The sequence below is a fragment of the Cynoglossus semilaevis genome, chromosome 8, assembly GCF_000523025.1.
Source record: "Cynoglossus semilaevis isolate Cse_v1.0 chromosome 8, Cse_v1.0, whole genome shotgun sequence".
Classification (NCBI taxonomy): Eukaryota; Metazoa; Chordata; class Actinopteri; order Pleuronectiformes; family Cynoglossidae; genus Cynoglossus; species Cynoglossus semilaevis.
The window spans coordinates 20854411-20871322 of NC_024314.1; the positions used below are offsets into that span (position 1 = coordinate 20854411).

The 16912-nt window shown below is 39.8% G+C and overlaps 1 protein-coding gene across 2 annotated transcripts in view; it reads right to left on the reverse strand.

The window, feature by feature from the left end:
• Positions 1 to 16912, reverse strand: part of chchd3a (coiled-coil-helix-coiled-coil-helix domain containing 3a) — a 67065-nt gene that overhangs the window by 16275 nt on the left and 33878 nt on the right. For both annotated transcript variants that reach the window (XM_008315638.2, XM_017034805.2), the window contains 2 exons: positions 9799 to 9882; positions 632 to 702 (listed from right to left, as the gene is read on the reverse strand). In XM_008315638.2, the coding sequence (XP_008313860.1) occupies positions 632 to 702; positions 9799 to 9882 (155 nt within the window). The remainder of the gene's footprint in view (positions 1 to 631; positions 703 to 9798; positions 9883 to 16912) is intronic.

Below are 16912 nucleotides of genomic sequence, written 5' to 3' on the forward strand. Positions count from 1 at the left end.
GAAGACAGATGGAACACGGATGAAGAGCAATCCTGCACCATCTAAAGTTACATACATCGTATACGTTGGATGTGTTCTACATCCGTGACCACTTAAGAAATTTAATTTATTATTCTTTTAATTGTCACGGTGCCAGATTATTTTAAACCATCAATTTAACAACATAACATCAGGGAAAGACAACACAGATCTCCTCCTCTGAAACGTCCGAGGTTATCTTTTGTATCTTAATAACTCCCAGAAATTGTTAGATAATACTGTTTTACCCAAGTCTGATTGAAGATCAGGTTTTAAGCTAATGACAATTCTCTCGGTGTGCTGACACAGAAATATTAAAAGAGTACAAGAAAAGCCCCATCAGCTATCATTACCGTGAAATCAGCCTTATCAGTGAACCACATCATCAACATCAGCTAACAGGCCAAACTAATGTGGTTCAAATTGAAAGATGTAGGTTACAATGCGGTCGGTATGATTTAATAGTTTGTACACGGGTTAGTCCACATGGGGTTGTTATCATTTTGGAGCCATAATTTTGGACGCTGGAGATGGCAGGCTGAGGCAACAAAGGAAGAATCATGAAGGGGGGGTATTAAATGGAGTGAGATGAAGGCAGTTTCCTCAAACCTACCTGTACTTGGCATTAACTTCGTCAGCAGCTTTATGGAAGTTCTCTGTGGTGACCTTGAAAAACTGGGCGCTCTGAAAAAAACAGTAAGACAATTCAGAAAAACCTGTTAGCAAGATAGATGCAGATGGAAATAGATCTTTGCACAATAACTTGTTTTTATTTATTTTCATATCCACTGAAAAGATTTCTACTGCAGAAGAGAAGTTTATTTTGGATAGCTTTTGGGTTTCCCTTGTGCCAAACAGTGGTAGTGCACATGAAACTGCATTCTTCAAAGCCCTCAACAAACAGCGTATTTTCAGTTGTCAAGAACTGTCACACTTTTTGACCCACCCACAACTGAAAAATTCTATATAATTATCGCGTTTTAAAAAAGTGAATTCCGTTTCTCATGGGTTAGGAAAAAATTCCAAGAAAATATTTTAAACTTTTTCACCTTTAGGTTTTTGGGGCATGATTATAAATGATGGTTTTATTGTCCATAAATGTGTGTTTGAGCCTATTGCCTCTACAAAAAGACCTTGGCTGTAATACCAGGCAGTAATCCTGTAAGGTCATAGTATTGCTTGTACAATGTGTACAAACAACCCCCTAACCCCATGTCATAATCCCCAAGTGACCAACAGCAAATGAATCCAAAGCGGGACCACTCAACGTGAATGACCTCCTCAGACAACACTATAAGGCAGCTCTCACACTGTTTATACTGCTCTGTGAAGATGTGTTTCTCAGCCCTCAGTGGCTGCTATACACATTTATGATCAAATGGTGAGAGGTCGTCAAGTGTGATGGATGGGTGGCCTGAGTCTTGACTCTTTATCCAGGGATAAAATGAGCAAAATCTATGCTCTCTGACAATGTCTTTCTTGGAATTAAACCCTCAGAAAACGACTGGGGTCGTAGATGTTCTCGATAATGTGATTCAGGCCTGTAGTTTGGCCAACAAACGCAGCAAAGTTTTTATCATTGTGCTCCTGAGGTACGACCTTCTGCGTCATAAGCATTTTAGCTAACTATTGCTAACGCAAGTCTTTGCAACTTGCCAGTTTTACTGCATGCAGGCTACAACACTGGTTTTAGGACAAAGGAAAACCTCTGAAAGTTTGAAAAAAATCATTCGGAAGGCAGTATCGCAAAGACGTTTAACATCAAAAATCATTCAGAAGGCAGTATCGCAAAGACGTTTAACAGAGTGCGTATGAAGCAGCTTTAGCCTGAGGAGCACCTAGCATGAAGGCTAGGAAGTGACAGTGCTTGGATGTTTCTACTTGACAGGCATTTGAAAAGTGCAAGAAGTTCAACAGAAACAGTGAGAAGTGGACAAATCATAAAATGATCTATTTGTGGTCAAGAACCTATGATCTTGCTGACTAGTGCCTTTGAAACCACATGACATTAAGTTTCCTTTAGTTTAAAAATAAACTTTGAGTCAAGAGTAAAAACTGTTGATTTTGATTTCATGTCTTTAGATCAACATAAACAAAACATTATATGAAGGTTGAGTAAAAGACAATGTCAGTGATCACACCATTATCAGTCCTTGGAACCCAATAACAGTCAGTTATATGCGTCAGTTGAAAAAGTCCATATTGTGCAAAGTTCACATGAACAAGAAAAACCTAAAACAAAATGCACTATCCCCCCCCAAAAAATAATACTAGTTTTACACTCCTTGCTTCAGGGTTGTCACAAATGTATCTACAGTTAAAAGGTGATGAATGTAAGCTTCTCCATCTTATCTGCCCCAACTTAACCTCCTTGCGGAGGAGATATTTATCATAGTTTGGAAAAGATCAATAGAAATGAACTGTGCTGCGGAAAAGATCAATAGTTGTGTGTTGTAGAGCTGAAAGAAGATGGGACATGACAACGCTGACAAGAGGTCAGATACAGATTGGTGTCCTCTTCATTTGAATGGAAGACGGTCCAGAAGGTTGTTTCTTCCACACACAGACGTCGATTAAAATCAGGGTCATTGTTCTACATGATGACGCAAATGTATTTTTCTTTCCTATTAGCATACATTTCTGAGGCTTTTTCCGCAACTGTTGTAGAGCTGCAAGTCATTTATCACTCTTGGGGACGCCCTAAGTGAAAGAGTCAAATTTAATTGACTGGAAATTGATAAATGCCCGTGTCCCGTGAGTAACAATTATGTGAGGAAATGAAGAACAAATTTACATTTCCCCACATGATCAGGGAGGAATTTTAGAGACAAACTAATAACATAAAAAATATATTTTTATTACATAAAATGAACTTGAGGAGTTCCAAAATATGCAAAAAGTACATGTGTCTCCTCTGGACATTTAATCTGTCCACTGCAGTTCTCCCTCAGGTTGACTTACAATTGTACGTGAGACACTTATAAAGAGCATTTGCAAAGTTTAAGAGTGAACTTGTAAGCTCTTGCTGTACTGCTGCCCTTTTGGCCTCTAATGAAGTGGCTTTCAGCTGAGACAAATAATCTGTCAAAGGCTACAAAAAAGGGATTTAAAGAGAAGCGTATTCACTGATAACCACGAGAAAAAGTCGGAAATAAAAGATATGGTTGATCCGCTAAAGAGGCAGAAGTAAAAGTTCTCTTAGGGTCCCCAGATTAAGCTACCGGAAGAGTGCGACAGAAGTCAGGTAGAGATGGAGTTTGGTCTCTACAATGCTTAGAAATTTGAATTTGATTGTACCAAATATAGGCCACACCCCCAGCAGAGTTATAGGAAGTAATAAAGGGAAAACCTGGCCTGAAGAAAACCCAGAAACACCAGGAGAACATGCAGAGCCATTTATAAAAAAAAAAAAAAAAAGATCAGTTACTACAAACATTTGAACCACTCAACCACTATGAAAAAAAGATCAGTTACCACAAACATTTGAACCACTCAACCACTATGTGGTCCATTGGTTGTGACCAATCACATTCAATCACATCTAACATTACTCTTTGGTGTTTATTTTGGAATCCAATGATGGACTGGATTGGATGGTCTGCGGATGCAGCCGCAGGACACCAGTTGATGATCACTGATACAGACTTTCATACTATCAGTGTGTCTCCTAACAAACAGTGGCTGTTCATGATATCCATTTAGTTTGTACTGTCTATGGTGGAAACACACAACATCCAAGTGTGTGGACGTGTCACGAGGACTGGTTGAAAACATTAATTCCAGGACCAAAAGAGAATAAATTCAAAATAAATAAAAAACATCAGGAGCCGTAAGACATGGCACGACATTCATTTAATTGAGTTGCTTTCTACGTCAACTGGGGACGGGGGGGGACAAATGTGAAGCTGCTGGAACCTGGTACTGTTTATATATCAGCGTGCAGATGCCATCTCTGGCATCAAACTGTTCTCCTGTTTATTTTCATCCCATTTACTACTATTTGCTTTCAACAGAGTTTTTAAGCTCATCTGCAGCCAGACAAAATGCCCGTGGGGGGGTGTCACAGACAAATTAAGTCATTACTGCTAATGCACTGCAGCGATATGGAGAAGATAGGAGCAGCTCCCCAGCACAGGCTGCAACGCTCAATCTAGAGAAAAGCCATCAATTTTTTTTTTCTCCCAAGAATTAAACTAATACCTCTCTTACTGATGCCTGTCTCTCTGTTATCTGCTGGTGAGCAGCAGGGACAGAGTGTGGAGACACCCCAATATGGCTAACAATAAAGTGACAGCAGAGCGGGAGAAAATGGGTCTTCTGCTGTGTGACTCACTGCAACAAGCTCATAGGGAAGAACAAAAGAGGGACTGGTTAACTATTATTGAGCTTTTTCCTGCAAACACAAAACGGAGTGAGCACTCACAGTTCTGCCTTGAGGGCTGTGACATCATCCCAGTGTGGAGATGTGAGGATAACAGTGTCGCAGAGCTGTCCAAGATCTCCGTGATTATATGTTTACCTTTAAAAATAACACTTATTCAGCCAGAGGTTAATAAATCTGTTAACAGCCAGCTGTCAAAAGTACAAAAGGGCCTGAAAAGACAATCGTTCTTTTATGGACGATTGTCTGAGTGGCACAAAAAATATTGAGGGGAAAACAAGTAAAAATGTGTGAAGACTTGCAGAAAGAAACTTTTTTTTTTTTTTATCATCGACTCAAAGACACTGCAATTAAGTATTTTATAGTGAAAACCTCTTATATGGACCACTTGATGTCAAATACTTTAAAACAGCATCATTACCAAAATGAAGCCGACTTCACCAGAGACAGACGATGACTTAAACACTTAAACCTTGTGAGGTGTTAAACTTGTGGACTTTAATGACCTGAGACGAACCGGGCCCCGCCCCGCTAGTTTGAGACACTTAAGGTTGGTTCATATTTAGGGTACGGTAGAGGGTAGGGTAGAAATAATAATTATGCAAGCTGTCTGTACTTAATATACTTAGCTTAAACACTGTCTTACAATAATAACAATAATAACTGTGGTGAATCTTAGCTAAGTGTAAACCAATGTAAACATTCTCAACAACATGGTTAGGTCAGGTTAGGTCAGGTCAGGTCAGGTCAGGTCAGGGTGCCAACAGAAGCAATACACTAGCACATATTTTCTATTAGGTTTCTTTTACCTAATGTAGATGCAACTAGAGTGTGTTAAAAGTGTGTTACTCGTTTTAATTATTACTCCATTATGGCGATCAAATGCAAAATAAAACATCATGAAGAATAAAATTCATCTGAAGCAACAACTCTGTGCATTCCTCGAATCTTAACTTCTCCAAAGAAACAAAAAAGAAAAATGAAACTTACTATTTCACTTCATATTTTTTTCCCACCAGTGTGCAGGAAAAGTAAAGTGAGGAAAAGAAAGGAGAAAAAAAAACAGAGAGGAGATGAAGAGACCAAGATATCGGAAGAAACAGTGATAAAGCAATAGCAGACATTACTTTGAAAAAAAAAAGGAAAGAAAAAAAAAACTCTACCGCTTGTGTTTCTTTCTTTCACAGAGCTTTGGAACTTGTGCTGTGAGATGGCAATTGCTGCAGTGATTGTCCTCCGTGGGAGAGCAGAAAAATCCAATTTTATCGATACAGCAAGCAAAAGAAAGATGGGGGAGAGGGGATCTTTTCAGAAAAAAAAATATAAAAATTAAATTGAGGCACAGAAGAGGCAAAAAAAAAAAAACACCATTTGAAAAAAGAAAGCAAAGAAGAAAGCAGGCAGAGAGGTTCAGTGTTGGTGGGGCTGGAATAAGACATGGTGAGGGATAAAAAAAAAAAGAGCATCGGTGAGTTGATTGTTAAATATGAGATTGTTTTACAGCGAGGCAGGTATTGAGTGAAAATGTAATAAATATATAGATATTGTTTTCAGGGGTTATTTTGCGGCCGTGGTCTGAATGGGCGTCAGCAGCAGGCTGAGCTGTCTGCAGGCCTGGTGATGGCCTGTCACTGGAAGCCCCTCTGATGAATGGCCATGTTAGATTGGAACAGACATGTAATATATATCAGACCTATATTCTCCCTCACTCTATCATTTTCTTTCCCGCTCTCTCTCTCTCTCTCTCTATCTTCTTTTCGTGTCTTTCTTTGTGTGTTTGTGTGGTGGTTTGGAGTGTGATTCTAGAAAAGTCCTTAGGTGGCACTGAGGAACAGTAAAAGAACTCAAGTGAAGCCTGGGAAGGAAATGTGATAAGATAATAAGCTGTCAATGCACTCTGCTTTAAAATCAAATCCGTCGTCATATCCCGTAAATTAATTAAGAAAGTCTTGTTCCATCATTCCAACGTACAGCATTAAAATTTGCCAACTAGTTTGAACAGGGTATAGTCGGAGCGGGAAGCTCACAAATACATCATCACGTGGCACTATATATGGAGGAGGGCTTTATTTACATTCCTGGTCTTAAACATGTATATACATATAGATATATACATACATATACACATATATATATATATTTTATATATATATTATTGCATGAAAATAACAACAGCACAAGGACTTTCTTATTTTTGCAAGGAGGACTGCCATCACACACCTCACACATTTCTTTCCTAAAGTGACACAACAGCCATCACTTAAATCGGCCATGTAAAAACTCAGATCTGGTCGGTGTAAAAAAAAAGTACTTTATGTTGAAACATAAAAGTCTAATTCTGTATTATATTTCATTCTGCTTCAGAGTCGGGTCCGACACAACAGCCATCACTTAAATCGGCGTTTATGTCGGCCATGTAAAAACTCAGATCTGGTCCTAAGACTTGAAGAAAGTCCTATATTTAAAAAAAAAAAACAAAAACAAATAAAAAAACTTTGATATACCATGGTTGATTCCCAAACCAAAGATGCACATGTGGTTTACTCAAGGGCTTCACTTTGCAGCCCTACAGTATAATGTACAGTGAGATGGCTCTGTCCATTACTCCTATGTGGTCGGAGGAAAGACCACGTCATCAGGATGCGATATTACTAATGCTTTCAGTGAGACATTTTTGGGTTTTGAGTGGTTTTGAGTTTTACAGCTTTTATATATATATATATATATATTTATATATATATACTATATATATACGGTATATATATATATATGCATATATATATAATATATACATATATATATATATATATATATATATATATGTATATGTATATACACCTTGTCCACATTCCTGGATTTCACACTGAATTTATTTATTTTTTTTGCCCTCAGTCTTTATTTTCTAAACTCTCTCCATGTTTATCATTCAGTTCACATTTTCCCTTTTCATCACTCTTCAGTCTCTTCTGTCACTCTGGGCTTCCCCTCGTTCTCACTCTCCATTACTTAGAAATGTCACTTTATTATAAAGTATTTTGAAAACCTTCTCAGGTCACATCTGTTTAGTTCCCTGTCCGCTCCTTACACTCATTCTTCCACCCCGTTGTTCACTCTCTCCTCTCCTTTTAAGGCTCCATTCTACACATGGCATCTCTCTCTTCTTCTCTCTCAATCTTCTGTGTCTCTGAGGTGTGAAGGTGATTAGTTGACATTTTGATCTAAGGAATATTGACCAGAGGCCAGCATTGCTGATGGATGGCCAGCGCCTCCAGTCAATAACGCCTGCGTTACTCGGGACTCATCACTTTGACCATCAGCACTTGCGTTGGCTCCCGTACAGTAAAACACAGACAAAAGAGCTGAGCTAAGGTCATGAGAGCCGGGCTAGGAAAGTCCAGGAGAATCAGTTTCAAAAGAATCCACCAACTAACTGTCATACTTCTTTGCATAGACCACATTCAAAGATCCTCTCTGGTGTCATAGAGTAACGACTTTTCTATGTGAATGACCCATTCAATAAATCATTTACAGCCTGGTTGCCAATAAATGGGTTTTCTCTCTGCTGCTCAACCAAACAGGTGCAAACCAATGACCTCCACGTTAGTGAGATAAGCCAGAAACTGCTCAATGATTGCTTTCAAATTAAATAACACTTATGTATCAAAATATCCACAAAGAGCTTAAAAAAAAAAAAGGTGAAATAATTGGCTAGAAATCTGCCCCTGCAGGCCTCACTGTGGAGGGCATTTGACTTTTTTGCTCTCTACAAAGGGGAGAAAACTCCTTCCCAGCGTGAAGGTGTCATTTTAAGCATTTAAACAGGGCCATGTCTTCTCCCCAGGACACACTTATGATTTAAGAGCAGTGTGAGACTGTCCCTTTAACACAGCTGAACAGAACGTTTGACCCTGGCCCCTCCGCTTTGTGCGTTGCGATTAGGAGAGTGCTGGTACTCGAAGCGCAGCGGCCGATTCCCGAGCCACACGTGCCACAGTGGTTTGACTGTGAAAATCAGGGCTGTGTCATTTTCAGGGACACAGGGAGATAAATGAGATTTAACCCAGTGTCCTTTAGGTGAAAGAACAGATGATCGGACGGTGAAGAAAATGAAATAGGACGCATCACGGAGAGAAAGAGGAAAAAAAAAGTCACAGGCTGATAAGACAAACAGTGGGGCAGTGAAGTGGAAAGAACAAATAAATGTGACGTTACTCTGGCTGAGCCTCATTATGACCAAGCCGACTGTAGGAGTGTGCGTCAGTGCAGTCTTTCTATACCACACATACACAGTGCAATGAAAACACATTACACTTGGGTTTTCAATGTGTGTCCAGACAGCTGCTGGCTATTTCCATTTAACCCATGTGGGGTCATTTAGACCCCAAATAAAATACGACTTTTTGTAGTTGGTCCTAAATTTCACGGTTAGGTTGCACTGAATTCTGACATATTGTGAAACACTAAATTAAATAACATTTATTACTACGGTATGTAACTTTAAACAACTAGAAGGGTCACTTTTATCCACAGAGAACCAAAGGGCATCATGTGGGAGGCCATTATGAGGTTTTTGAAATCTCAAAGAACTTACACTAGGTTACATTTTATCATTGTATCTTGTATATTTTTTGACCTGTTCCTTTATTATTAGTTGCCACAGTCAAATATAGCAATCTTCAGGTGATTTCGAGACACCGTCAGAGTGGCTAGGTACTGTGTGGATTCAAACACCTAACACTACACCATAGGTCGACTCAGGTCAATGCTGAGTCCTCAACCTGTAACGACCTCGCAGCAACTGTTAATTTGAATTCCTCTTCTATTAATTTCAACTGGAATGATAATGTGGATGTCTATTTAAAAATTAAATTGTCAACCTTTTCCTTTTAAATTAAAAAACTTGACATTTGATTAAATCTGCATTTGTTTTCACCGGTGTTTGACACTGACGGAGTTGCTACGTATTTTGTTGTGTTTTATTGTCTTTTCATGTCTCTGATGTCAGTGTTGGATTTACTGCTGTTCTTACATGTACATAATAAATAAAACAGATTTCAAATAATTATGTAATTATGTGTCATGTAAAACGTGATCAACAAGAGAAATCAATTACAAAAATTCAAATTAATAGAGCTAAAACTTTTACGAAATTAATCCTCAGTTCTTCACAACATTTGTCTCGTTTTATTCATTTTCTATTGTTAACATTCACTTCATTTTTTCCCCTCTGTGGAGGTTTTATTTACCTGCACTGGCAGAAAAAAAATTAATTAATCCGAGAAGACAAGTGTAAACAATCAGTAAAATACTCATGTTGGCCGAGCTAACAGCCGATTATATCTTTGGTTTGGTTAGGACTGGTGCGATCAGAGGATCCCACAGTGTAAACACGGTCTTACCCTCTCCTCCAGCCGCGCCACCTGCTCTCTGTAGAACGCATCCTGTTTCTTCAAGTCGGCTTCTCTGGCCTCCAGCTGCTTGGCCTAAACACACACAAACAACACACAAAACAAGAAGCGCTATTACTTCACTGCTCAGTGGAGCATTACCAATTTCAACAAAGTAATCAAAATATACACAAGTCCACGTACACAGGAGAGACTCACAACAGCAGCTCAGGATCAATGTGTGAATAGAGCCGACACATGGTCACAAAAAACAGACGGAGGTTTTTGTTATTTGGGCTCAAAACGCTACGTGCACATTGTGTGAAACGCAGTCAAAAACCCCACATACGTCAGGAGTGATGAGGCCTTGAAAGTGCACCGTGATCTGTTTGTCCCTTCGTGGTTAATCTTCAGCCAAACTGCTATCCAGCTGAGAGGATAACATCAGTATAAAAAGTGCAGCACACTCTGTATATATTTAGCTAGACTACATATCTCCACTGTCCTCCACTCGGCTTCGACCTTCACTAGACGTACGGCTGACTCTCTGGGTGATATACAGGGCCGATAAGACCTGGATGTATCCGTTCTCAGACAAAACACACCTTTACTGGGCAACAGTGGCCCAGAAGGACGTGTCCATTTTGCACCTACATTAAAATATCAACCACCAAAAGCTAGACAGCAACACAGAGACAATCCTTTCGACCTTGATTAACAAAGAACCCCGACGTACTGCTCTTTGTCCAACTCGTTTTCTATTTCTAAGTGGCAAACGCGGGTGAAGAGTTTGCACTGTCAAGTCTCGTACGGCATCAGAAAGCAGCTCAACTTGTCGTCTCATCTATAATTCTACAAAGCGTCGGAGGAAGAGAGCTGTAAGAGAAGGGATAATCAAAATATGAAGCTGCTGAAGAAAATCCCTGCTGCAGAGGAAAATGGAAGATGTCAAAGGCAGAGGAAATCCTGGACTTGATCGTGCGGGAAGAGTGGCGGGAAAAAAGAGAAAGAAGCGAGAACGCTTCTATTCACAGTAGAGGTGAAGGCCTCCACACTTAGCTTCAATCCAATCTACTGAATAACAGAGCAGAGAAAAGAAACTGTAGAGCGTTAAAGTTTAGAGCGACGCTGATTCATCCATGACGTTCTTTAAATTTACGTTTGGAAAGGTTTTCATTTTCGGGAGTTAAAGGTGACTGGCTGATACTGCGTTCTGCTCAAGTACTCATTCAATCCATCTCCTCGATCACCGGCTTACTGACATCAGGGATACAACACATCACACACAGTACATATGAGCCTTGAAAACTGTATGGACTGCTCATCTACAGCAGAACTGAGCTCCATGAAAAACCTCCTTTTCTTATTTAACAGAGGATTCACTTTTTTGCAATCATCCCCTACTATAGTACTTTTAAAGAAAATGATCAAATTGTCATTAACCTGCCTTGATCCCCCACAGAGACCGTGCTCCTCACTTTTAGAACCACTAAATGCCACTAAACCACTAAATGCTGACCAGATAAACACAGGGTAAGTTTACGTTTCACAACTGTTTTTATTTGTGACTATTCCAAATTATATTAATTTGGAAACAACCCTACATGCTTTTGAGTTCACCTGTTCTGCCTTTTACCTAAATGACTATTTTCCTGACTTTTTTTGACCTGACTATTTTCTTCTAGTTTTGTTTTTCCGATTCTTTCTTTGCCTTTTTACTTCATTTTGTGGAGACATCTCGTCTCTCCAATGAATGTTATGACACATAGTAGAATTGGCCTGATTCATGTTATCCCAAAAAAAAGCATTTATTGTTTTGATGTATTGTATCCTGATGATGTACCAGCAGTAGTAGAATCAGCCTAACTTGATTGACTAGAAGTTAGCTTCACGCATATCTCCATAATCTTTAATGGTACAGAAATCGATTTTTGACTTAATGTGTTATATTGTAATTTGGACAATATAATATCAGAAGTGAGTCAACACACTTGTGTACAGAGGACATGTCCTTTATAAGTCCCTCAAACAAGTGGATGATTCAAACAGGTCCTCAGAGAAAAGGTGGCACAGATTTGGACAAAACAGATCACACTGACTGAAGGTGCCAAAAAACTGTCTGCCACCAACAGCTCTATTTAGGAGGAAGAGGGGACATGAGATGATGGGGGTCTGAGGGACCTGGTGGGGGGTTGTCTACTGTTGCAGGTTTGTCCAAAGTCACAGTAACGCTGATAGGTGGCGACTGCAGAGTTTAGCTTGACGGAGGAAGACAAAAAGATGTGCACAGGCGCCAGACACAAACAACGGCTCAGACACAAGTCGTCAGCCCTCACACCAGTCGGAGCAGCTGTACCCACAGAGAATGGGTGGAGAGATAAATGTGTGCTGAAGGCGAGACTAAAGGGGTCAATAAAGGAGAGGGCTAGTGACAGATATGTGTGTCCGGGGATTTGCCTTTTTTTGCCCACTGTGTGTGTGTGTGTGTACACATACATGTGTGCATGTGTTTGGTTTCCATGTGAGCAGGTTGGCCTATTTGATGACACACACACACACAGGTCCAGACACACTTGATGTCAGGATTACTTCCGACTGATTAACCTCATTCAGTGGACTTTAAAGATAATCTAATCATACTACAGGCCAAACAATGGGGCAGACTTCACTGCTGCCCATACTTTTGTTCCCCTAATGAAGAGGCGGTCGCACGGTGAAAAACAGGAGAGGTAGGATAAGGGTGGGGGCAGGAGGGCAGAAAGAGAAGGGCAAAATTAAGAGGGAAAATGAAAGTGAACTTGAGTGTGGACAGAGCTGAGAGATAAGGAATGAAGAGGGCTGGACAATACCAGGCGATTCATCACTGGAGGTGTCAAAATGGGAGATGTTTTGCAGCGGTGACGATATGGACTGTGGAGCCTCGGCCTTTACTGACTCATAATGCCTGCATAATGTAAATATATGAAGAAATAACTTCAACATTTCTTGGAAATTAGGTCTAAAAAATGTTTGATAAATAAATGTGTAGAAATATACATTTTCACAGTGCCTTTTATATGTTACATATTTATAAAAAAAATTATAAAAAAAATACATTTATGACATCGTAATTATTATTTTTTTTAAAAAATTATAAAAAAATACATTTATGACATCGTAATTCAATTTTCCTTTAATTTTTCAACTCTGGTTCCAAAAGACGTGTTTTTATTTTGTAAAAAGACGTCCACCAGCAAAGGCAATCGAAAGAAATTGCTACCTACATTTTTTGCTAAATTGCTAAATTTCAAACGAGGAAATTAGATAAGAAAAAAACGAGGAGTCACATCTGTCCATACATCCAACTATTCATCCATCCATCCATTCCACTTGATACTGGGAGTCAACTCTGCTAAAAACCTACATTTCAAATGCTTTCAGTTCAGTAGGCAGAAAAGACACTCATTAAGGCTGATTTTGCTTAAAACAGTCCTTTAAAATGGGGAAATCCCCCAAGTGAAAGGCAAACTTTGCAGCATCATTCCCACATGCTGCTTTTTGTACCCCCGGAAACCAAATTACCATCAACAGTAAATGCTTTACATCCCCCCCCACCCCCACCCCGAGTCTATTAGTAAGTACAGTAGCACAATGGCTGAGGGTGACAGCTGGCTCAGAGTGAGACCATGGTGGTCAGATTAAACGGATCGTTTAGGCGAGGTGAACGCCTCTGTGAATATCAATTAGCCAGCCGCTGAATAATTAAGGACAGGCATGTTTTTTAATTAGCTGACTGCCGCAGTTGGGCGGAGGAGAGAGGGTGAGGGGAACAGTTTTGCTGCGTCAGACCTCACCCTCAGCACATATGTACACTGACTCTCTCTTATTTGCACCCGTGCACTATTTCCTTCACACCTGCCAAGTCATTAACAACTTTCTCCGACACTGTCTGTTGTCTTTTATTGCACTCCTAGGGATTTAAATAAGTCTGACTCCGTCCGCAGTGTTCAGTAGCCATGGAGTGACTGCATGGCTGAGTGTGCTGCATTACTGCTGCTTTTGCAATTAAAGAGTTAAATCTTTTCAAAGTCAATGCCTGCAAATAACCTTAATTTTAAGACGAGGAATAATCAAGCGATAAAAAAAAACTTATGGCCCAAAAATGGCTAAAGAAAACCCACTGGAGGCAGCCTGTCAAATTAAGACCTTGAAAATTTAGTTTGCAGCTTAACAAATATAGTAAAATTTGACCCATGTTTAAAGACAAAAAGACAAAGACAAAAGTCAGGTTAAGTGGAATATTTTGTTGGAAGAAAAGTCAGGTTAAGTGGAATATTTTGTCAAATTTTGGAGGATTTTTCTGCTAATATTCAATTCAACAACTCACAAACATAATTAGTCCAGAATATTTTGATTCTCTTCCGGCAACTAGAAATCTATCAGACAACCCAGAAAAACATTTGGAGATTTCTGACCCTTGCCTGTCGGCTATTAACCTCAACAACTATAACTCCAGTGAATGACAGTAATAAAAGTGACACCATGCCGATCCTCTTCCAGATAAAAAAAAATACTGTTTGTGACTATAACTGTAGCAATTTCATACATTTTTCATTTTTCATTTCATGCCTCGATGATGAAGACCTCTGTGATGTTGAATAATGAGGTGACACATCACTCCAGTGTATGATCACCACGTGCTATTAAATCATGGCAGATGAAAACAATCTTGGAAGACGCAGTGATCGATAGAGCGCAAATCAGACCTCATCACATTAACTAACAGCACCTCATCTATAACCTTGGTCTCTTTTGTCTACCTTCAGCTGCCATCGCCTCGGCCCTGATTCTCCCCTTGTCAAAAGTAGCATCATAATCAATGCTCCCTCACACACTGTCCACGTGAGAGCTGCAGCTTGTTGGGTCAGAGCTTCTCAACGAGACCCCATCTATCACAGACCTGAGCGACAGAGTTCCGCACGCTCCGAAAGGCAGGGAGGAGAGGTCAGAGGGCAGCACGTTGTGACCGTGCGCCGGCGTTAATTGGCATGATGGGAGTGTGGGAGGCTTGTGGGAGGGTAAGGATTGATTGAGATATGGGAAGAAAAGTTTGGTTTGGTGGAGAAGACAAAAGTGAGGCCAAGTGTCCTTGGTAAATGAGTAGATGAAACATGGAGAATGAAACGAAGGAGAACTTTGACTGTGAGTCATGGACTTGGAAGATAATGAATATTTGAAAGTGAGATTCTGGTGATGTGCAAGGATTGGATTTTATCTTATTTACACTAACATATTGAAGAAACCACCTTAGGCTCACCTTTAAAACTCAGCTGCATTCCTTGGCAAAACAACATTTCGACCTACTGCGTCTCAAAACTCATGCATTCCTTGGCGCACACAAAACAACATTTCGACCTACTGCGTCTCTGTCTTTTAAAAGGCATCACTGACAGATCAAATCTAAGTGATGTTGTGTGAAATGATATCACCTACCAATGAACTTACTGGAAGCACTCCAAGTTACCTTTAGAGTAACTCCTAAAGCACCAGTCCTGGTAGAAGTAGCTGTAAAACTCCAATTGAAACCATTCACTTTGGCTGGTTAATTAGCATCACTGGGTTTTACGAAGTGGCAATAACACTTAGGTACAAGGCAAGGTATTAGTCTCAATGGGAAGTGATGGGGTTATGTGAAACATAATCACGAGCGATAGAGTGTGGTGAGTTAATAGGCTTAACCTTGACTGATAACACTAAAGAAGAAGAACACTCTGAACACCCATTCACATCTGACTAATTCAGTATTCAAATGTTTTTCCTCCACGACTGAGCACAATTTCTGCACTAGATCTATTCACCTAATACATTTGGAAGTCCTAAATGTACATACACACAGACAGTATACTTATCTATACACAATAGATAACCAGGATATCACAAATAAGACTTTACTTAATGCACTGTCTAGACATGTATTTACTTCTCTGGCTCAAATGAACGTTTTCAACTTCTGCTTTATAAACTTGATGACTCTTTACAGCTAATGTTCCGAGCTATGGTCGATATTGGTTTTTGTCTCATTTTGAAATTAACAGATGCGTTTGATTGACTTCATTCTCTTAGGCCTGCACTTTAAAAGCTGTATACAAAATGTTTTTTTAGTAGCAGATACGCCATCATACAGAGGCAACGGTGTCCTTTACTGAAGGGTGTATCCCTGGAGGGACTACTATATCGCCAATTACTACATGATACCTTTAAAAAAGAGGCTCAGTTTTATTGGTTACTTGGTTTTAACCCAGAATCCCACAATTACAAGCCTGATAGGGATCTCGGTGGAATCTAACCTGAAACAATCAGGATGAATCAGTATCCCAGCCCCACTGTAAGCATCATATACAACAGATGCTGTAAAGGCACCGTCAAGAACTTGTAACAAATGTGACAATATGTTGACACTGTCTTTAACGACACAATGGCTCCTTGAGAAGTATGTCAGCAGAGCAAACAATGGACACAAATGGACCTGTGTCTTGTTAGGCCATGTGTCCACAGTACACTGGGGCCCAATAGATGTGCAGCCAAGGCTTTTGATTGCAAGCAGACTGCAGGCCCAAACTGTGCATGTCTAATGCAACAAATGAATCGCACCCTCCAGGCAAGTTGGTGGCGTGATTCCATTTTGGTCCAAGAAAATGACAACAAAGATGAACAGATGCTTTTTATCTCTTCCACTGGTGTGCTGTACTCAGAACCTCTGATTCTATTCAAGTGTAGCGGCTGCACGCTATTATCTTTTGTTGCTTCACTTGCTCTTTTTCTGCCAAAAACAGCAAAAGATGAGCTCACTGTCATTGTAATCACCAAATCTCTTTTTTTTATGTTTGTCTTAAACATAAACACGCCATTGCACAATAAAGTCTCCTACTGATCAGGAATGGGAGTTAAGAATGACAAAACTGGAGGCATTTACATGCACAAGGAAATATGTCTCGGCCAAACTCTTAAGCCAGGATCTAAATACCGAGCCAATTACGGTTAAAAAAAACCCTCAAAGTACAAGTAGTACAACAAAGTGACCGCCTTGTTTTTATTAACATCGTTTGGTCAACATTCAAATAAAAATTACAAGAACAGAAGTCTAGAA